This window comes from Protopterus annectens, chromosome 2.part0 (genome assembly GCF_019279795.1).
Source record: "Protopterus annectens isolate FY-2018-M chromosome 2.part0, PAN1.0, whole genome shotgun sequence".
Taxonomy (NCBI): Eukaryota; Metazoa; Chordata; order Ceratodontiformes; family Protopteridae; genus Protopterus; species Protopterus annectens.
The window spans coordinates 862639906-862660382 of NC_056728.1; the positions used below are offsets into that span (position 1 = coordinate 862639906).

At 41.9% G+C, this 20477-nt stretch overlaps 1 protein-coding gene across 1 annotated transcript in view; it reads left to right on the plus strand.

The window, feature by feature from the left end:
- Positions 1–20477, plus strand: part of JAK2 (Janus kinase 2) — a 2444284-nt gene that overhangs the window by 1618277 nt on the left and 805530 nt on the right. Inside the window, exon 15 of the mRNA XM_044060357.1 lies at positions 10334–10520. Within this exon, the coding sequence (XP_043916292.1) occupies positions 10334–10520 (187 nt within the window). The remainder of the gene's footprint in view (positions 1–10333; positions 10521–20477) is intronic.

Genomic DNA, 20477 nt, shown 5'->3' on the forward strand with positions numbered 1-20477 from the left:
CCCTTCTTGATTCAGCACAGTCAGTCCAGCAGACATCTCAGACTTTGCTTGGTTCGCAGTGTCTATGGGAATAAAAGTACAGGGTCTTTGGAGCATAAAAAGCATACTAAAACATACAAACACAAAGTAAATGTCATCTCTTACAAATGCTGTCAATTCTGTCAATCACCAGGACTTCTAAAGGTGTTTACAGATTAACATAAAGAAGGAGGAACCAAATCTTACCCTGTGTGTAGATTAACCATAATAGTCTGTGATATAGCTTTACTGCAGTGGTGGTGCTGCGGTACCGTTGTCGCCTCACAGTTAGACGTTACACGTTCGATTCTCAGTTAGAGCGTCTTTTGTGTGTCGACATGCGTGAATGGGTGTTCCTTCGTTGAAGGTTGTGCATTAGGCCCGGCACGCCAGCACGTAAAAATCTACTGCCAATCATTTAGTGGACCGGAGTTCCGCTGTGGCGACCCCTAACCGGGAAAGCCGAAAGACAGTAGTCTGTGATATAACTTTATAGCATAGTCTAACCCTGCAGGCATCTTAGCATCAGAACAAAATTGTGTGGTACACAAGCTTAGCGGGACCAGCACAGACCTTCACAAATATAAACTGAATCAGAGGGACTTCCAAGATTTGATCCAACTTTGGGGAACTTTTCAGATATATCTGTTTGCCAAGACTCATAATCATTTAGAAGCCAAATTTTTTTTTTCTTGGACAGAATGTCATGTATGCTTTTATGCCTTTTCCACTAATATCAAGGACTTCTCAAAGATCATAGTGATGACTGCCTCCTGGCCCAGGCAGCAATGTTTCTTTTTTCTTTTGGAAGTGGCCTGAGGCAGTTACCACAGTCTTTCTCAATGACTGAGTTTACTCACACAAGACCCTGGGGTGTTTGATAGATCCCAACCTCAAACAACTACAGCTGACTGCCTGGATGGTAGAAGTTCAGTACCTTTTTAGGCACCTTTTTTTCTGAGAATGTACATCAGTTATTAATGGAAGCAAGAAAACTTGCTACTAGAAAATCATGCATTAGTAAATGGATATTTTTCTAGTTTGTGTCAATAAAAGAACCAACAGCCGTTCAGGCCTAGTGTTTCTCTAGCTGTGCATTGTCTGTGAGTTGCTATTCTATGGCCTGTATTGCTCCTCATTCAAAGTACATTTGTCAGCCATTTCAGCATGTCGGTCCATGAATCCCCCACTGCAGTCCCATGCGAAAATGGTTTTGAAAGGTGTCTTTGTTGCACACAGAACCTCCTGTAAAACAGGTGCCTCATCCTTGAGATCTTAATTTTGTGTTAGAAAAACTATCACTTGCTCAATATGAACTAGTTCAGCACGCTGATTTGAGGGCCTTGACATTGACACAGTCTTACTTACTTGTTCTGACCTGTGCAAGATGTGAGTTGTGAGCTTTTGTGGTTGATCAACCTTATCTAATTTTCCACAATAATAGGGTTTCGTTAAGAACTAATACTTCATTTATGCCTAAACCATTGTCTGAATTTACCCCAAATTTACCATAACACAAGCTATCATCTTCATGTCGACTTTTCTGAACCTAAAAGTGAGGATGGAAGGATAACTCCATACGTTGGATGTCTACAAACAACTCTGGTACTGTCGTGACAGATCTTAATCTTTTAATCTTCAGATTGATTGTTCATTTCTTGTGAAGGTAAGGATTAAAGGCAACCTGTGTCAAAACACTCTTTCCAAAAAATATTACCTTTTGCTGTACTGACCATAACAAAATTATTCCAGGTAGGGTCAAGTCCCACTCTACCAGGGCCTTGGCTCCATCTGTGGCGTTTTGGAAAGGGTTGGATTCTAGAAATATTCTAGGACCTAGTACTTGGTGTTCTGTACATACTTTTGCAAAGTAGTATACGCAGATATATGCCGAAGGGGGCATGTTGTATTCAATAACTGGCCTAATGAGGGCTGAATAAAGGAGGGGGGCAATGACATCTAGATCTAGGCACAATCCCTTTCTTTATAAACTGTGCTATGTAGAAGACTTTCATACAACAGTAGATACATTGGTCAAAGTTAAGTCACTATCCACGTAAGTTCCCAATCCCAGACAACTGGGTCAGCTTTTAGGGGCGTATTGTCAGTGTGGTAGTTTCTTGGGGTATTTAATGTCTCAAAAGATACAGTAATGCATTTTTTTGCATTTAGTTTTAGACCATGATTTTGACACCAATTATTTATTTGAGACAAACCTTCCTTACAAAATAGCGAAGACTGGGAGGAAATATGTATGTCTCTGAAATATGGAACAAAATTTAAAAGATTTAGGATTTTTAGTTGGAAATGTTTATAGATATTTACATATACCCCCAAGTAGGTGCCAGAGAAGGTTTCCTCGGGTAGCAAATGTTGATGGCATAGGTTTCAATCTCTTAAGAGGCCAAGACCCTAACAATGTGTGACAGATGGTCAAAATATGGAACACCCTATTTTTGCACTGCACGAAACGTGCCATTGCCATGGAGCATGGTAGAACATCTGTAAAATTCAATAAGACACTTCTCAGACCCAAAACCTTTATTTTATAATCTGCAGTACCATAACCACATCATAAGTAAATGAAACAGCACTTTACATAAATAAAAATCACATGTACTACATTTTCTAAGACATATTGCCAAGTCACACAAATGATTTTAGTTAGACCAAGTTAAACAGCATCCTGTCATATGTCAGATGTAGACTTATTGTATGCTGCTGTGGCTTTCATGGCAGTCTCTAAAACATGTGTTGGCAGCTTAAGGTCACAGCAGTCCAGTTCTTAGTTCATTTTAACTGCCAACAAAGAGTTCAATGTTTTTACACTCAGAGACTGACGCAGTTCAGTTTTCACTTTCTGCACCATCCGAAATGCTTCTTCAGCTTGTGCATTTGAGTGTGGCAAGCAAAGTAGACTCATCATCAGCTGTTTAAAGAGTGGCAGTTTCCCTTCATTGCAGAGGTCTGTCAGAAGGTGTGCCCAGTACTTTGACACACGAGTGAGGCCCATCTACTGCACCTGTCAGATTCCCAGCGTCTTCGATCTGATATTGGGTAAACCCATCGATTTATTGTTCAGCCTCAACATCATTTTCACACACACACACACAGATGGAAACCAACATCCCTGACAAGTCCTGAAGAAATGTCCAATTTTTTAGCCGGATTAATAAGTAATGCAGCATCTTTCAGTAAATGATCCTGCATGGGAAACTTTTTCAGCAGCACTGCAGCATAAAAAGCTGTAACTTTTTTTATAAAAATTAAATTCAGTGACTGTGCCAGCAATATCCTCCTCATGGCTGTTCATGTACTGCTTGACTTCATAGCCAGTATGCAGTTCACTGTTTGGTAGAACACAGCTATTGTCAGTCAACACTGACACATCATTGTGTTTGATAAGTCTGACAGCAGCTGCAGGTCTGAGGAGTCTGCCAGCATACTGCTGCAGGAGTTTATGCACAGTGGCATGCAGTGTCTATAGTTGTCTCGGCTGTGAAGCTGGATGTTGAACTCCAATAATGGTTCCGGTGCATACTTAAGAAACATAAAAATCATATGCGCTTCATGACTCTGCAGGTTTTTAGAAATTAAGTCAATCTTGGCAGACCTTGGCTTTGCAGACAGAAAATATGAATTTAGAGCTGGCCACATGTCCAGGGTTCTGTTAATTACCTTACCAAGACTCAGCCATCTATAAGTGCATGTCTAATGATCTTGAGGGGGTCAGTATCTGTGAACAAAGCAAATTCTTGCTGTTTTTGTTGTCTTTGTACACTGGAACTGAAATGACAGAACACATCTGATATAAGTTCTTCAACTGGTGAATGTAGTGCTTTTACAGCAGCCTTACTGCAGAGATTTGCCAAGTGGCAGACACACCCCATGTTTATAATTGTGGTCTTCACCTCCTTTAAGTGAGACAGCACAGCATTGTGTTTTCCAATCATTGAGGCAGCATTGTCTGAAGAAAAGCCCACAATGTTGGAAACTGGAATGTTACATTTTGTCAGAGTGGACATTAAAGCATCAAACATTGCTTGTCCAGTTCCTGACACATTCTGGCGTATGAAGGAACCTTATTACATTTTTGCTTGGCTTTTCTTCAAGGTAACCAGCAAGGATCACTGACAGTTTGTCATCTCCCATGTCTGTTCTTTGGTCCATATACACACTGAATGGTGATTTCTGTCAGGCTGCTGCAGCATCATTCTGGTAATGAGGCCCCAGAACATCCCGTGCAATGCATGCTGCCATTGTTGCTCCACATGTCATTTTCCGGAGAACATCTTGGTCCTCTCCCCACTTCATAAATTTCAGGATGTGTTCTCCTGCTGCAAATGATAAGTTGTGTTTAGCTGTTTAGCAAGGAGAGACACAAAACCAACCTCTGCCTCAACCACCTTTGTACTTGCTTATGTCTGAGGTCCAAAGAAATCCACCATAGATCTTCCAGCTGCATGCTTGCAATTCTGCCTTTGTTTCTCACTGTTGGCATGTCTTTGCAAATCATGTTGGCCCCCGTGATGGATTGTGAAATCCATGTTAAAGTCTTGCAGAAGGCATATTTCACTCCGTGCCTACTCATAGAAAGCCAATCAAAGGCACTTGCCCAACTTGGCTGAAAAATTGTGTATCTTTTGTTCTTTGGGATGCGATCTGTATCTACATTACTGTCTTCATTGTAATCTGGGCAGTCTGTACCTAGCAGGTTTGTAAAACAATGGTGTTAAACAATGACAAACAAATGGGGCCGTAGTGCAGAAAGAAAAATTAGAAAATTTCCTCAAAAGCAAAGATATGAGACAATAGGACCATAACCTACCCATATCACTGGAAGTTTTCTGGCTTTGCACCGTCTTCTCTTGATCTCTGCTCCTTTTATTTACTGTAAAGGCCTGCATGATCAGATTATTCACTTCCTTGCTTCGACGAAGATACTTTCAATCCTCTGGTGCTCACTTGCCCACCTAACCAATGTTGCAGAAGGGAAGAGCGACTTTCATGACATTCAGTACTCTCAAAGCACCCTTGATTATATCTCAAAATACATGCCAAGGATAAACACATCCACCTTAACAAATGCACTTTTAACACACACATCATGACAGTACCATCATGACAGTACTACTTGCGTTTTACATTCACCACTTTACCCCTGTTCTACAGCCAGGCCTGGGCCTGGCAAAGGTGCCTGAAAAAGGCACTTAAAACCCAGGGCCCTCGGTACTTTTACAAGAATGTGCCATTTAAGACATCATGCCTTGGAACAGTTGAGACCAAAGAATGCAAGATCTCACATCATTAACCTTGAAAAATAAAACACACTAAGCAGAAGCATACATACATATCCCAACATTTGTAAATCCTAATTCCCTATCTTAAAACCCAAGTAGCACACTAATGGCATAAAATCTGTTACAAAGTATACAAAGGCTCCAGTGGTACTGGCATGAATGTGCCTAGTTTCCACTTGTGGGAACACTACTGGAAAAATGCCACTGAGTAAAGATAAACCAGAGCAGAATGAGGGACAAAACCAGACCTGATACAATATTGCTATAAACCTGAGGCATTGTCAAGAGAATGCGAATTAAAATATTTTTTGAAGTTTGCAACTTTGTAGTTAAGTGACATGCGTGACATTTTAGACACCAGCACAGCTCAATGAATCTGGGACTTACTAGAAATAATTAGGTGCAAGCAGAGGTAAATTACTGAAAACTGAGACAAGTATAGGTGTACTAATAAATGCTGAAGGTTGGGCGTCGGGCTGGCAACTCGGCTCCATAAAAATCGACTGCCAGTCATTAGCGGACCGGAGTTCCGCTGTGGCAACCCCTAACTGGGAAAAGCCGAAAAAACAAACTAATAAACGCTTTGAAACAAGGCATAATTTTAATTCCTGTTTAGTGCCCAACTTAACAAATCCCAAAATAATCAGGGATAGACCCTTAAATACATACAGCTATTTCAAGCATGGACATTAATGCTATTCTAGCCTGCCAATATACCACTGAACAGCTTAGCTCAAATTCCCAGTTCCTACCTTGTTATACTACCTCTTTCAGAAAAAGAAGAAAACTTTATAATCAACAAATTGTCAACCCATCATGATTAAGTTAAATGAAATCATTGCAGCTCTTAAAATTAGAAAAATATTTTCCAACACGTTGTCAACCAGCAGTGCAATACGGTCGCCTACGCATTTTCCTTGAGCAGTTCAGCGTCTTGCCATTGTGAAAAAACACATTAAAGTTGCACTTTAAAGTTCTACCAGAAAACAAAACCGGATACGTTAAATCATCTCATTACTATAAATAACTCACGCTTTTGACATCCATCCTGACATACCTCTCAACCTCTTAGTGCAAGAAATCTGGACAAAGCCCAACGTAATAGGGGGACAAGTGGCACAAAAATAGACACTTCAAATATTTCTGTTATAAACTTAGAAAGTTGCTAGAATAACAGGATCTATGTTGGCATACAGTTTCTCAAGGATATGGCAGTTACTTTCAGAGGCATACTATGGGGACAAGCAGTACAAAAAGAGACATTTTAAATATTGCTGTTATAAACTTAGAAAGTTGCTAGAATAACAGGATCTGTGTTTGGCATACAATTGCTCAATTACTTTCAGGCGTCAGAGACATACTAGGGACAAGTAGCTCAAAAATAGAGGCACTAAATATTGCTCTTATAAACTTAAGTAGTTGCTAGAATAATAGGATCTGCAGGTTCTCAAGGATAGGGATACTTGCAGAGATAACCACTGCAGCGAAAACACTTACCTCTACCTATGTAAACAGCACCAGCAGCTCAATATAATCCAAAGACTCCACACAGCACGAATAATCCATGGCACAAACGATGATGGTCAGCCCTGGTTGTCCAGCAGGCAGCAAAATAAAACTTCAGCCTTCTAGTGACCATTCTTGATCCTGGACCCGCCAAAGCAAGGTCCCTGAAGCCCCTTCACCTCACCGATTCCTCTCCTGGCTTCCAAGATCCGACTCTTGACGTCAGTCCGCAGCTGCTCCTTCCTTCTTCCCGGTCTTTTGCGTTGGTTGTTGTAAAATCAGTGATTCCTGGAAGCCGTTTTCAAGCTATTTTCAAGCCATTATTTTGGAGTGAAAAAGATTCCCAGAATGTGATTGGCCTGTATTGGGGAGTTCTCATTGGCTCTCATCCTCCTGAGAACATTTACTTGCTTGGCTCGTATACCGCGTTTGTGATATTGGCTGTAAATGCGGTCTCTGAGCCATTCAGAAACTGCGGAGCACAGCTAATGCTGTGTAATGCGGAAGGGCAGCAGAGCTATCCTTCGGTTTGTATACCGCAATGCCGATTGGCGGTAATTATGGTACACAAACCAATCGGAATCCGTGTAGCGAAGCCACAGCTGTTCATTGTGGAACAGCGGAACAGTGGCTTCGCTTGTCGTTAAATGCAGAGCACTTGGATGCGCAGGTTGGTGGTGTGATGGGGAGGAAAGAGGTAATTGGGAACATATTTTCTGGGAATGCAGTGAGTTGGCAGACTTAAAGGATCCCCTGTGGGATGCAGTGTCGGAGATGCTGGGTGGGCAGATTGGTGTAACAAGGTTGATTATTTTTCTGAACTATGATACAGAATCAGAAATGCATAGACAATGTAAGGCCTTGCTGTCTAATTATGGTGGCTGCCAAAAAAAACAATTACTAGAAAATGGAAATCAAAGTCTAAACCAACTATATTAGAAGTAGTGAATTTAGTAACAGAGATAAAACAACTGGAATTGAGATCTTTAGAAAAAGGTAGGAGCAAACTAAAAAATAGTAATTGTGGGAACAATACATACAGGGGAGGAATGAGGTTTAAAAGAAGCAGGTCTTGCTTGTATGTAATGTTTGACTGAAAACGATTGGTTAGATTATAAGTGATGTATAATGTTTGCAACTGGGAGTGTGTTAGTATGGTTTATGTAAAATGCTTGTAACTAGTATTGTGTCGGCGTGGTTTGTTTGCATTTATATAAATGTATGATGTCTTATCCAGTGAGTGGTTTAATAGATATTTCTTGTTTAAAAAAAAGGGGGAAAGGGGCAGGAATTGAATCATTTATGTAATGTTGCTTAGGTTATATGATGTATAGCAATATATGTAAAGCATAATATTTGTTAATTTTAACTTGTTAATACAGTTTGATTGCTTTTATATAAATGTAAATGGAAATGTCACAAGTGATAATTAAATACAGGTGTTAAAAAAAAAAAAAAAAAAAAAAGACATTTTGGGGATTCAGTGACTCCTCCTAGCTTTCAGTCATCTGCAAACTTTGTCAGCCAGCCCTTTGGTATTGGCTTTTACTTCAGAAAAGTAGATGACAAACAAGAGAGGTCCCAACTCAGAACCTTGGGGGCTTTACAGCTGAATAGTCTCTTTGTAGAGGTAACTTCCCCTGTTTTGATTATCTGTGAGCCACCTGGCAATCCAGCTGGTAACATTTGGGGTTTATTCCTAATTTATTTAACTCTTCTGCTATGCTTGAGTGAGGAATTGTGTTAACAGCTTTGGCCAGATCAAGGTATGTGGTGTATATACCATTTTGCCTTCATCCATTGCTTTGGTGACCTTTTAAAAAAAATCCACCAGGTGAGTAAGCATTACCTGCTTTTGACGAATCCAAACTGAGACAGTATTAGTGTTCCCCAAGTCCTGATTGATTGATTAATTCCATTACAATTCGTTCTATGGCTTTGTATATGAGGCTGGTCAGACTTGCGGGCCTGTAATTTTATAGGTCTGTGTATGTTCTTCCCTTAGCTATTTTCTCCATTCGCTTGGTACAAAACCTGTATGGAGGTTCATTTGCCCTCACCTTGTTTTCTTCTCTCTGTCATTTTTCTTATGTACATTTATTTGCGTGTTTTTTTTTTGTCTCTATTTATGTTGCATTTGTATGTAGCAGCATCCAGACCAGCACCCATTTCACCATCAAGGCCTGCCTGTTCACTGCTGGTGGCAAGTATACCATCAACACCTTCATCATTGGTGTCCCCATCTGAACCTTTCTCCTCCTTGCCACTGACACGGAGGAAATAGTTGGGGGAGTTTTTATAGACAGCTGAATGCCCATATTGGCAAGTTAGAGACCCTCCTCCATTCACTTGTTGAATTGTGTCCCCTGCCAATGTTGTAATAACTGTGCCAGAGCCCAGTGATGAGGGAACCTGGAGAGATAAATAAGATCCTACTGGGTTGTGGCTGGCTGAGACTGCAGATGAGTACCCCATCTTCTCCCCCATTCTGGTGCACCCCTCCTTTTTGTGGCTATGCCTGTCCATGTTTGTTGTCTAATCCTCTCCATCACCTTTGTCTTTATTTTATGGGTTTGATGTTTTCTTCTCCATTGTTTGTCCATCTCTCATTCTGTTAGCACCTCCTGTCAGACATTTGTCTTCTGTGATTGTGTGACCTTGCTGTCCAACCTAACTTAACCTTCCTACCTTCCTCTTGCTTCCCTTACTGCATTCCCCAATGCATCATCTTTTCATTTGTATAAAATGGGCATCCCTCACACACACACACACACACACACACACACAAAAATACTGTCTTACCCCTCCTCCATTCTGCTCATTCCCTGATTTTTTTTTTATACTTCAGGTTGTACCTTCTGCTTGCTTCCCCTTTTCATCACTTTCCTATATCACCATTTCCATCATTCATTTTTGTCTAAAAATAGGTGAGCACACGTGGGTCTTGGCCATTTAAGGCTTCCACGGCACTTTTCTGTCACTATGTTGCACACAGGCTAGCACAGAATGTCCTAGAGGTGTGGGCACAGTGAATGGAGCATTGCCTTTGCTTCTGTTTCCCTGCAGCCTCAAATAAGTACTATGTGCCATTCCCACTGTCCCTGCTGTAGCTCCAGGCAGGCTATTTATTGAAATATGATCTTTGTATTTCCCTGACATATTAATTCTTAATGAACATCGGCCTCGTCACACAAACAGGGGAAACAGAAGTGACATAACCACACCCACTATCATTCTGTATCTGAAGGCATGTGTGTTAGAATGGTATAGTAAAATGTTTTTATTGACTGATTGACGTTCATGTTGATCTTTTTGCAATTTTGCAAATGGTAGCACTGACTAGCAGTTAAGTTACAGTGAATACTAGCATTCCTTAAGTGAATTTTTAGGTTTTATTTTAAGTGGTGGGACTGGGTTTTCTTTCTTCTTGTGTGCATGCACTTTGTATCTATACACTTGTAAATGAAGTAGAGAATATTTGTGAATTTTTCTTTTCACATTTCCTGTAGCGAGATGGCAGTGCTGACTACAAACATTGCTTGATCACTAAGCATGAAAATAATGAGTACAACCTAAGTGGAGCAAAGAAGAGCTTTGGCAACCTTAAGGACTTGTTGAATTGCTACCAGAAAGAAACTGTTCGCTCAGATGGCTATATCTTCCAGTTCCTGAAGTGTCTTGCACCAAAGCCAAAAGGTAAAGAATAATTGCAAGAGAGAAGCGTCTTTAATTTTTTTTTTTTTAAAGCATGAGCTGTTACTGGTTATTCAGAAGAAACGTTTTGTAAAGCAAAGTGGTAAAAAAAAAGTTTCTGCATAACATCACAGCTAAATGTTCATTTGTCAATGCTGAATGTGTGACTGTTAGGATAATTTGAAGAAGTTATGCACGTTTTTGTAGTGCTGACTTTTTTCCTGAAGTCCATGCTGCTAACAAGTGCTACACTGGTTCAGCAAGTGACATATTCACACAGCAGATACACACTTAGTACACGTGTGGAAGTTTAGAAGGCTCTGGGCTTCATCCCCACATCAAATGCTTGGATTTCATGCCTTTTTTTTTTTTTTACTGAAATTACAGTGCAGTGTTAAGGTTCTGACATCTTTTAGGTGGGATATTAAACCAAAGACTCTGCTACCTGTATTGGTAGGCGATTTTGAAATCCTAAAGTAACTAACAGAAATGTCAACAGCTAAAAAATATATAAAAACAAAGTAATATAACATATGTCATCAGTTGACCGTCTAAGATTTTCTTCACACTTTTATCCTGTTGATGCAAGTGTATCAGGCTTCTCCTTTAAGTACAGATACATACATAACATACATACCTTTTACAGACACACACACACACACACACATATATATATATATATATGTGTGTGTGTGTGTGTGTGTATATATATATATATATATATATATATATATATATATATATATATATATATATATATATATATATATATATATATATTTAGGGAAAATGTCAAAAATCTTAATGGGATGGTTTTCTGTATCTGTTTGCCAAGATTATCCCTGGTGCAGTGCTGGTTATGTCACAGTTGGAAGGTGTGGTCCAAAGGGGGATAGGGTGGTGGACAACACTGGCTGAGCTGATGCAGAAGCAGGGCTACACATCTCAGTTGAATATCTGCCCCTAGGCTGCATAAAGTAAACCTCCTAGGTTGATGGTGATGGCTAGACCCCGCCAAAATGTCCTTAAGCGCTTTGACTGGCCCCAGCAACAGAGTTTATTTATTTATTGACATTTGTTAACCGGGTTGGGCCAGCTGGGCTTGTAGCCCATTTTCATTGGAGACCCATGGAGAAAAACTCCAAAAAAAAAAAAAAAAAAACACAGTTTACAGAGAATCAAACATTTGAGTCAAAAATGTGGTCAAAATCAGTTATACAAGAACATTAGAGACAAAGCAGAAATGCAAATACATGATATATACATATCAGTATTTTACAGATTAAAAAATATATTTACATATTTACAAAGAGTTGTCCAAGAGTATTTATTGTAGAGTTTAATAAGTGTCCACAATAGTGGAGTACTTAGCTCTATGTGGAGGGACTGAAAAGCCATTCTTATTTCTTTTTTAGGCATAGAGGCCTGAGCAAGTGGCTTGGGTGTCAGTTTCTTAGGCATGGTTCAAGATTTAGGCCTAAATGAAGAAGGAGGTGTCAGTTTAAAATGCAAGTCAGTAGGCCTGAATACACCCTCAGAAGCCGGTGCCTGCACAGCGGCTCCAGACCCATCTAAGGTAGAGACAGACGCAGGTTCCACAGTTGAAGCATCTCGCGGCACACCAGACTCCGAATGGGTCTCAGTAGAGGCCTGCAAATCAGAAGTAGCGGGTATCAAGGGGCTGCGAAAATGCCTCACTGAGTACCGGCGAATGGCTTAGGAGAAGCATCGTCGGCAGCTTTGGACCTAGGCGGCCTGTCTCTGTCATTATATTTGTGTTTTTTCGGAATCCCAGTAGTTGGATGGCTAACTGACGACATTTCTGGATAATTAAACCGAGAACCGAAATATTTAGAGGCGAAAATATACTGACGACTGATAGTGCACTGATTAAATAAAGCACAAAACCGACAGCAAGGTACGTTGTGGTCAGGGCCCAGGCAAGGAATACAGTACAAATGAAAATCTTTGTGAGCTATTTGCTTTCCACAAGAAATGCAACTACTAACTTTTACTGACATCGGTAAGGAGCAAGAAAAAGTTTCCCCAACAGTTCTGAAACTCGAAAATGAAAATTTCAGGAGTCGGCGACCGGCACTTGCGAACTGCTTCTGCTTCAGGCACCGCACGTCAAGAAAGACTGATGTAATGACGTCGACTGCATGTTTTATACCCCTGACGACCTGACATCATGGAAAAAGGGACAGCATCCAATGCAGGACCCAAGACTTTGTTAATCAGGCCGACTGAGGGCTACTGCAATCAGATACACTCTAACATCTACATTTATGATGTATACACAACTGTACAAAAGTATCTTATTTCCGTCATGACACATTATTATCTTCATTAAATTATCCAAAATTATATCTTTCACATTGTATACAAGCCCGCTACCAAGTTTCTTCTACTTTTTTGTATCACAGTAACACTCTTAGCACCTTACATTTTATTTGGGCTTTGACGTGCATTATTTGATGATGTTTTAAACACAAAATTATGTTTTACAGCACTTAATCATAATCTTCTGCTAATAGCGAATTAGATTTGCAGATTTAAAATATTAAATAGTTAAATGTCTGCCTACAGTATATTAATATAATGTTTTGCTTTTGTACCCTTCTATATTCCAGTTTCTATTTTTTAATGTTCTTACTCATTTTCCTCATACCTAATGTATCTATTTTTCCTCCTTGTCAATGCATACTTTTTAGTCTATATTTCTTTATTGCTTCTAATCATGTCCCTAAGTCATTACATGATTCTTTAATATTATTTATCATATATATATATATTCAATTTGCAAGGGAACTAAATACTAGGAGTCAAATGGGAAACTCATGTAAACAAGTAGTACTTATTTCTCCATGCATTTTGGAGTACTATTTTCCTCACATAACTTGTAATATCTCACACTAATAGTACATTTTGTACTTCTGGACATTTTATAATATGATTACAGATGTAATACATTTAATACTTTTTCATTTGAAATATTCATTTTTGCTCTTCAAAAGCATTTCCAAACTTCCTCCTAGAAGTACAAATACCATCAGTCTAGTGGGACTAACCTGGTCAACAAAGGATAAATATTGTAAACATTTTCCTTTTGATCTAAGTCACTTAATATTTTGTTATCTTTCAGAAACCATATCCTTTATTCTTATCACTAATTTTAAAACTTAATGTAAACAGTCCCTTTTGACTACTGCTAATCTCCGTACTATTATTTTTGCCATCAGAATTTGGTAACCTGAAAATTTGAACACTTCTGGTACTTGTATTATTTCATACTGTTCACTTTTACCTTACACTTTCTCTTAATTTTCTTTACTATGTCATTCATACGGAATACAAATTATAAAAGGCTAAGAAGATAAGTTGGTTTGATGTCTTTTTTTTCTTTTACGGTTACATTCTTTACTAAAACTCCATTCACCATCATTTATACATGTTAGTACAAGGCACATTGTCTAAACAGCATATAGCTTATAGTTTAGGAAGTGTAGCCAGTAGATTTACAGCTTTTCTTAAAGGCCTGGCTGCTAATCTTTGGAATGTTAAATTTCTGTGACATTGTCCAATCAAGACTTGACTCGAAGGGGAGTAAGGTGTTCCACCATTTGGCATGGAGAGGAAGCTAGTTCCATAGTTAATTAGCCTGTTTGATTATGAATTTGTCCCTCCAAAAAGTTTTTTTTTTTTTTTTTTTTTTTTAATGTTCCAGTGTAAGTAAGAATTTTGGAGAGAGTGTTCCTAACAATGCCAGTGTTTCTGAGGTGATGATCTAATGAAATAGGGCTTTTTCATAGCCCCAAAAGCAAGAAGTAGATCGTCACATGAGTGAAAAAAAAGTTGCAATCTATGCAGATGGGCAACAAAACTATAGCCCCTTGATTTTCTTGTTTAAGAAAAGTTGAGGTCTTTCAAGCTGGGATAAAAGGGTTTGGTGACAAAACCAAAAGGAATGCGCCTTCAGTGATCTGGTTAACAAAGGAGTGGTAGGGGAAAGATATGACCTCTCTGGATCTTGATGATATACCTAGTGATAATTAACTGACCATTGAAAAATGATTAGATAATTGTAACTGATAATTGATGATCAAAGGACAGCTCTTTGTCATTGGAAGTGCCTAGATCTGTAACAACTTTATTGACTTTAAGGGATATTCCATTAATTGGATAATCAGTGGAAAAGACTTGTAGCCCAAAATTGACTTCACAACATTTTTTGCTGTTTAAGGCCATGGCCTGGATACTGGGTGCCGACTATGTCTAACCCTTCTTGGATAAAGTTGAAGACTGAGGGGGAATTGGTAATGGCACCCAGTTTGTAATTATTTGCAAACTTGGTCAGCTGCAAGCCTTGAACATCTGATGTTAAGTTGTCTATCTCGCCTTCGTTCTTGCTGGTTGGGATCGGAGCCGATCCTCTGCTCCGACTCGGCCATCTTCTATAGCACGAGAGCTGTTTACTGGCTTGAGGCTACCCCTTATCCCATGATGCCTAGCGCTAGCTACCCAGATCTCATTTGCCACTTCAGCTGCGAGGTGTCGTTTTTACTGGCTCAGGCTTGTATTAAGTTTCTTATTGAACTTTTCTTCTAAGATTAGTGTTTTTTTCGGGACTTGTTTAGTTTTTAGTCTCTAGATCTTGTTGTGTTAGTTAAGTATGTTGTAGTTCCCCCCTTAGAACTCGTTTAAATTAGAGAGTTCTCCCCCTCCCCCTCCTATCCCTTTCTGTCAGGTTAGCGCTTAGTTTCAAGGCTTTCCTTCTATCTTCCTTTAGGTAGCCGTTTAAGTTAGAGGCTTCCTAGTTTAAAAAAAAAAAATCTTTAGCTTTAGCTGTGGTATACTGTGTTTTTTTCTCTTTTTTTGCTGTTATTGGTGTTGTGGTATTTTGTTATAGCTTTTCGTCCTTTTGACTAAGATCAGTGTAGTATCTCTTCAGGTATTTTGTCGGATACAGGATGTCTAAAGAATCCAAGGTATCTGGATTCAAGAAGTGTGACTCATGCTGTCAGAAAATGTCTGACAGATGCTCACACTTCTTGCGTCTGCTGCTTAGGCGCAGTACACCTGCAGGACTCTTGTTCTATATGCCATGCATTTAGTCCAAGAGTTCTTCTGCAGGAAAGTAAAAATAAGCTTATTCTTAGGAGTCTTTTAAAGCCCCAGGATTCACCGGCCAAGGCTCAGCTGGTGAAATCCCCAAAACCGACCAAATCTCGTCGGCTCCAAGCTCGGAGCCGTCATTGGTTCAGACTTTACCTGCCACTTCGGTTCCGGCCGGAATCCGATAAGACTATCTCCCCATTGGCTCCGTCAGAATCTTTAGAGCTGTCACAGAGCCACAAGATGCTGAGGTCCCCTTCTTTGGAGTCCGTACATTCGGCTCCTCAGTCTCCCCTGCTTCAGAGTGAGCGCAGTCACAGGTCTTCCCACTCCTCTCGGTCCTCTAGGCTCTTAGATCACGACGTGGAGAGAGTGGTCATTAGGTTGCTGAAGTCGCAGGCACTTGCCAAGATGATGATGTCAAGCCCTCCTCAACAGATGTCTGCTCCGTCCACTTCTATCGATGTTCCTCCTCTGAGCTCGGAGCCGGAGTTCGTTGGGGTTCGAGTCGTGGAACCGTTGGCTCCGATAACTATTTCTCCTTCGGTTCCGTCGTCGGCTCTGATTCCCTCGATGGTACCGTCCATTGAGGGATCTGGGCGCCGAGGCTCCCTCATCTGCTCCGAGGGGGCGAGTGGCATCGGACCCTTGTCCGACTCCGTTCTCCCTCTCAGAGCTTCAGCGCAGGTGAGTTCGGCTCCTACATCGGCCTCAGTGCAGAAAAGGATTCCGATTTCCTCGGAACCGGATCCTTCTCTGCGTTGTGGCAGGGACGCCTTCGATGTCATGAGGAGTGTGCTGGCCTCTGAGTCAGCTCCACGATCGACCTCACCGACTCCGTCCTCTGTAGTGCCTGCGCCAACCTCTGCTCCTCCTCCAAACCCCAAGCATGGGGAACCAGCTCTCCAGGGCACCCCATTGGGTGTTTCCTCTTCTTCCGAGGCCTCCCCTGATCATTCAGAGGAGCCCCCTCGTAAGAAGAAGTGCAAGAGGAAGCACATTGACTCCCCTGAGTCTGTCACTTCTGATACAGACTTCGATGATTCGGAAGGGTTCCAGAGGTCCCCCTCTGAAGAGGTTTCCTTCTCGGACATCCTAAAAATGCTTAAGCAGAGGGAGAACTGGAGTCCCCTAGCCCCTACAGAGGATGAGTCCCTATTCCTGGATGCGTTCGGTTCCCAACCTTCCACCTCCTGGGTTTCTCCACCTTTTGATCCACTCATGTCTGTGGTGGCTCGAAAGGCTTGGTCAGCCCCGGATACAGTGGAACCAACCCCAAGGAGACCTAGCAAGTTTATCACTGCACCCCTTGATGAGCAGTTCCTTACCAAAGGTGTTCCTGTGGATGCCATGGTGGTAGCAGCAGCCACTAAAAAGGAGTTAGCAGAAACGTCTTTGTCTGTCCATCCTCCTAACAAGGAGTCTAGGATTATGGGTAGATACTGGAAGCGAATGTTTGCTTCAGCGACCTTTTCTATGAGGTTACTGAATTACTTATGCCATTTTACCTGGCTTCAGAGGGATCTCCTTAAAGAGCTTGGAGATACTGTTCAAGATCCATCACCTGACAGGGCTCAAGCTAAAGTGGCTTCCCAGCTGGCAGCGCTTAATTCTGTAGCCCACTCCTCCATGAGTCTCATTTCCTATGCAGCCGATGGTGCGAGGAGAGCCGCAGGTACAGGCGTGGGCCTTAGTAGACATGCATGTATGCGGCTGTGTAATTTTGCGGAACCCTTTAGAGCGTCATTCACCAACACCCCCTTTGACGGTTCCTTTCTTTTTGGACCACAGGTGAAAGACACTTTGACTAGGTGTCAGCAAGAAGGCAAGACTCTCTCTGCCGTGGGAGTCCGTTTTTTCACTCCTTCCAGACCATACCCCAAGGGTTAGAAGAGTGGTAAAATGTGGTTCCAAAAATACCCAGGAGCCCCACCTGACACACACAGCGATTTTTCCTCCAGGGGCAGAGGAGGAAACAACAACAGACGCCACCCTCGTGGCAGAGGGGGTCCACAGAAGCAGGGCAGGGCAGTCAGGGGAAGACTTTCAGTGTACCCAAAAGCCTGGCAAAGTTTAACGCAAGACAAATGGGTACAGTCATTTATATCCGGAGGTTACAAAATCCCTTTCTCTCAGCCCCCCATTGCCGTAAAGCAAATCCCTTCCAGATGTTACACCCAATCTGAGGGACCAAGCAGTCATAGAAGTTTCAAAACTGCTAGAAAAAGAGAGTCATCCAGGAAGTCCCGGCAGACCAACACGGATCCGGAACTTAATCAAGGTTCTTTTTGGTACCAGAAAGATAGGGGACTGGAGACCGATTCTGGATCTCAGCAGACTAAACAAGTCTGTTCAAAGAACAAAGTTTCGGATGATCACGCTACAGTACATTCTACCCTTTCTGGGTCAGGACAATTGGATGTGCTCCATAGATCTTCAGGATGCGTACTATCACATCAAAATGGACAGGCGCTCCAGGAGATTCCTTCGCTTCTGACTGAGAGCCAGTCATTACCAGTTCAGAGCTCTGCCCTTTGGTCTCACCACAGCCTCCAGGGTGTTCACCAAATGTATGGCAGTGGTCACGGCTCACCTGAGATGTCAAGGATTCCAGGTGTTTCCATATCTAGACGACTGGCTCCTCACTGCTACTACCAGACATCAACTTCTGCAAGCTAGGGACTACACAATCACAATCTGCTCCCAGCTAGGCATTACAATGAACTTCGAAAAATCTGCCTTGTTGCCCTGTCAATCTGTCACCTATATAGGAGCAGACTTAGACACAAGGAACATGTCCGTAAGGCTTCTGCCAGACAGGGTATCGTTAATTCGCCAGCAAGTACAAATCCTAATGCAGAGCAATAGGATCCAAGTCAGATTCGTCCTTCAAACTTTGGGTTCCATGGCAGCGGCAATTCTCCTAATCCCTCTGGCCTGCTTTCACATGAGAATCCTTCAGTGGCTTCTGTTCACACAGTGGTCTTTCCAACAGCTTCCCATGTCTTATATGATTATGATTACAGAAGCATGCAAAAGGCACCTTTCCTGGTGGATGGTCTCCCCACTAGTGTTTCAGGGCAGACCCTTCATTCAGCTCCCTCCAGTTGCCAGAGTGACCACAGATGCCTCCCTGATGGTGTGGGGGGGGGGGGGCATTATCAGGGCAGGATAGTCCAAGGCACTTGGCAGCCTCACGAGTACCATCTGCATATAAACGTCTTAGAAATGAGAGCCGCGCTCTTAGCATTGCAAGCTCTTCAGGACTCCCTTCTGGGACCATTGCAATTCAAATAGACAACATGTCAGTGGTGTGGTTCATCAACAAGCAGGGCGGAACTAGGTCCTACCCCCTATGTCGAGAAGCACTCAGACTCTGGCAGTGGGCGATTTCCTCCCAACAATTTCTGATTGCGACTCACATCCCTGGGAGGTCCAGCATCATAGTGGACAGGCTTAGCAGAGCTATTCTCATGCCTCACGCGTGGTCTCTGAACCAGGTAGTTGCGGATCTGATCTTCCGAAAATGGGGACAGCCTTGCTGCGACCTTTTTGCCAACCCCTTCAACAGCAAATGCAGCAACTACTTCTCCCTTCTTTCGCTTCCTGGTCATTCTCCCAGGGACGCTCTAGCCCACGATTGGCCTCAGGGACTTCTTTATGCCTTCCCTCCATTTCCCCTGATACCAAAACTCATACAGAAAGCAATGTCGTTGGGTTGCAGAATGATCCTCATTGCCCCCTACTGGCCTCGACAGATATGGTTCCCATTCCTGCACCATTACCTTCTTGAGCAGCCTTGGACTCTGGATCCGATTTCAGACCTACTGATTCATCAATCAGGCGGGCTGCATCAGTCCTTTCAAACACTCCAGCTCACAGCTTGGTTGCGCCATTTCCAACCTTAGCCAGGCTTCCCAGCATTTCCCCGGCCGTACGTGAAATTATTGTCTCCTCTCACAAGTCCGCCACTAGAATGACTTATGCTAGCAAATGGAAACGTTTTTCTTGTTGGGCAGAGGCTAGGAACATAGATCCCTTTTCAGCCCCAGTCTATGAAATCTTGGAGTTCTTAGCAGAACTTTTTCATTCTGGGTGCGCTTCTGCTACAGTCAGGGTTCAATTAGCGGCCATCTCAAACTTTCATGTTGGGTTGTCTAATGCAAACATTATGTCTCATAAGCTATGTAAAGCTTTTCTAAGAGGGACTACTCTCCATAGACCCCCAGTGAGAGATCCCCCTCCTCCTTGAGACCTAAACTTGGTACTAACCTCCTTAGTTATGCCCCCTTTGGAACCTGCAGCATCCTGCTCCATTAAGTTTTTATCTTGGAAAACTCTGTTTCTGGTAGCTATTACTTCAGCCAGACATATCTCTGAACTTCAGGCATTTTGTGTCCGTCCTCCATACTTAGTTTTTCATAAGGACAGGGTTGCTCTGAGGACTAATCTCTCTTTCCTTCCTAAAGTCTGCTCAGAAAATAATTTAAACCAATCTATAGACCTACCTGTGTTTTTTCCTAACCACACCAACAAGGCAGAATACAAATTACATCAATTGGATGTTCATAGACAATTGTGTTTTTACCTGCATAGGACAAAAGATGCATGGAAGTCGGACCAACTATTCCTTTCCTATGCTCTGGGCAAACAAGGTCTCCCAGTTTCCAAAGTGACCTTATCCAGATGGTTGTCTCACATTCTTACTTTCATCTATCAACTGAGAAACAAAGCGTTATCTATCAAACCAAAAGGTCATTCTACTAGGGCTTTGGCCACCTATGTAGCCTTCCAGTCTAGGTTGCCCATGGACTCTTATCTGTGCAGCTGCTATGTGGGCAAACC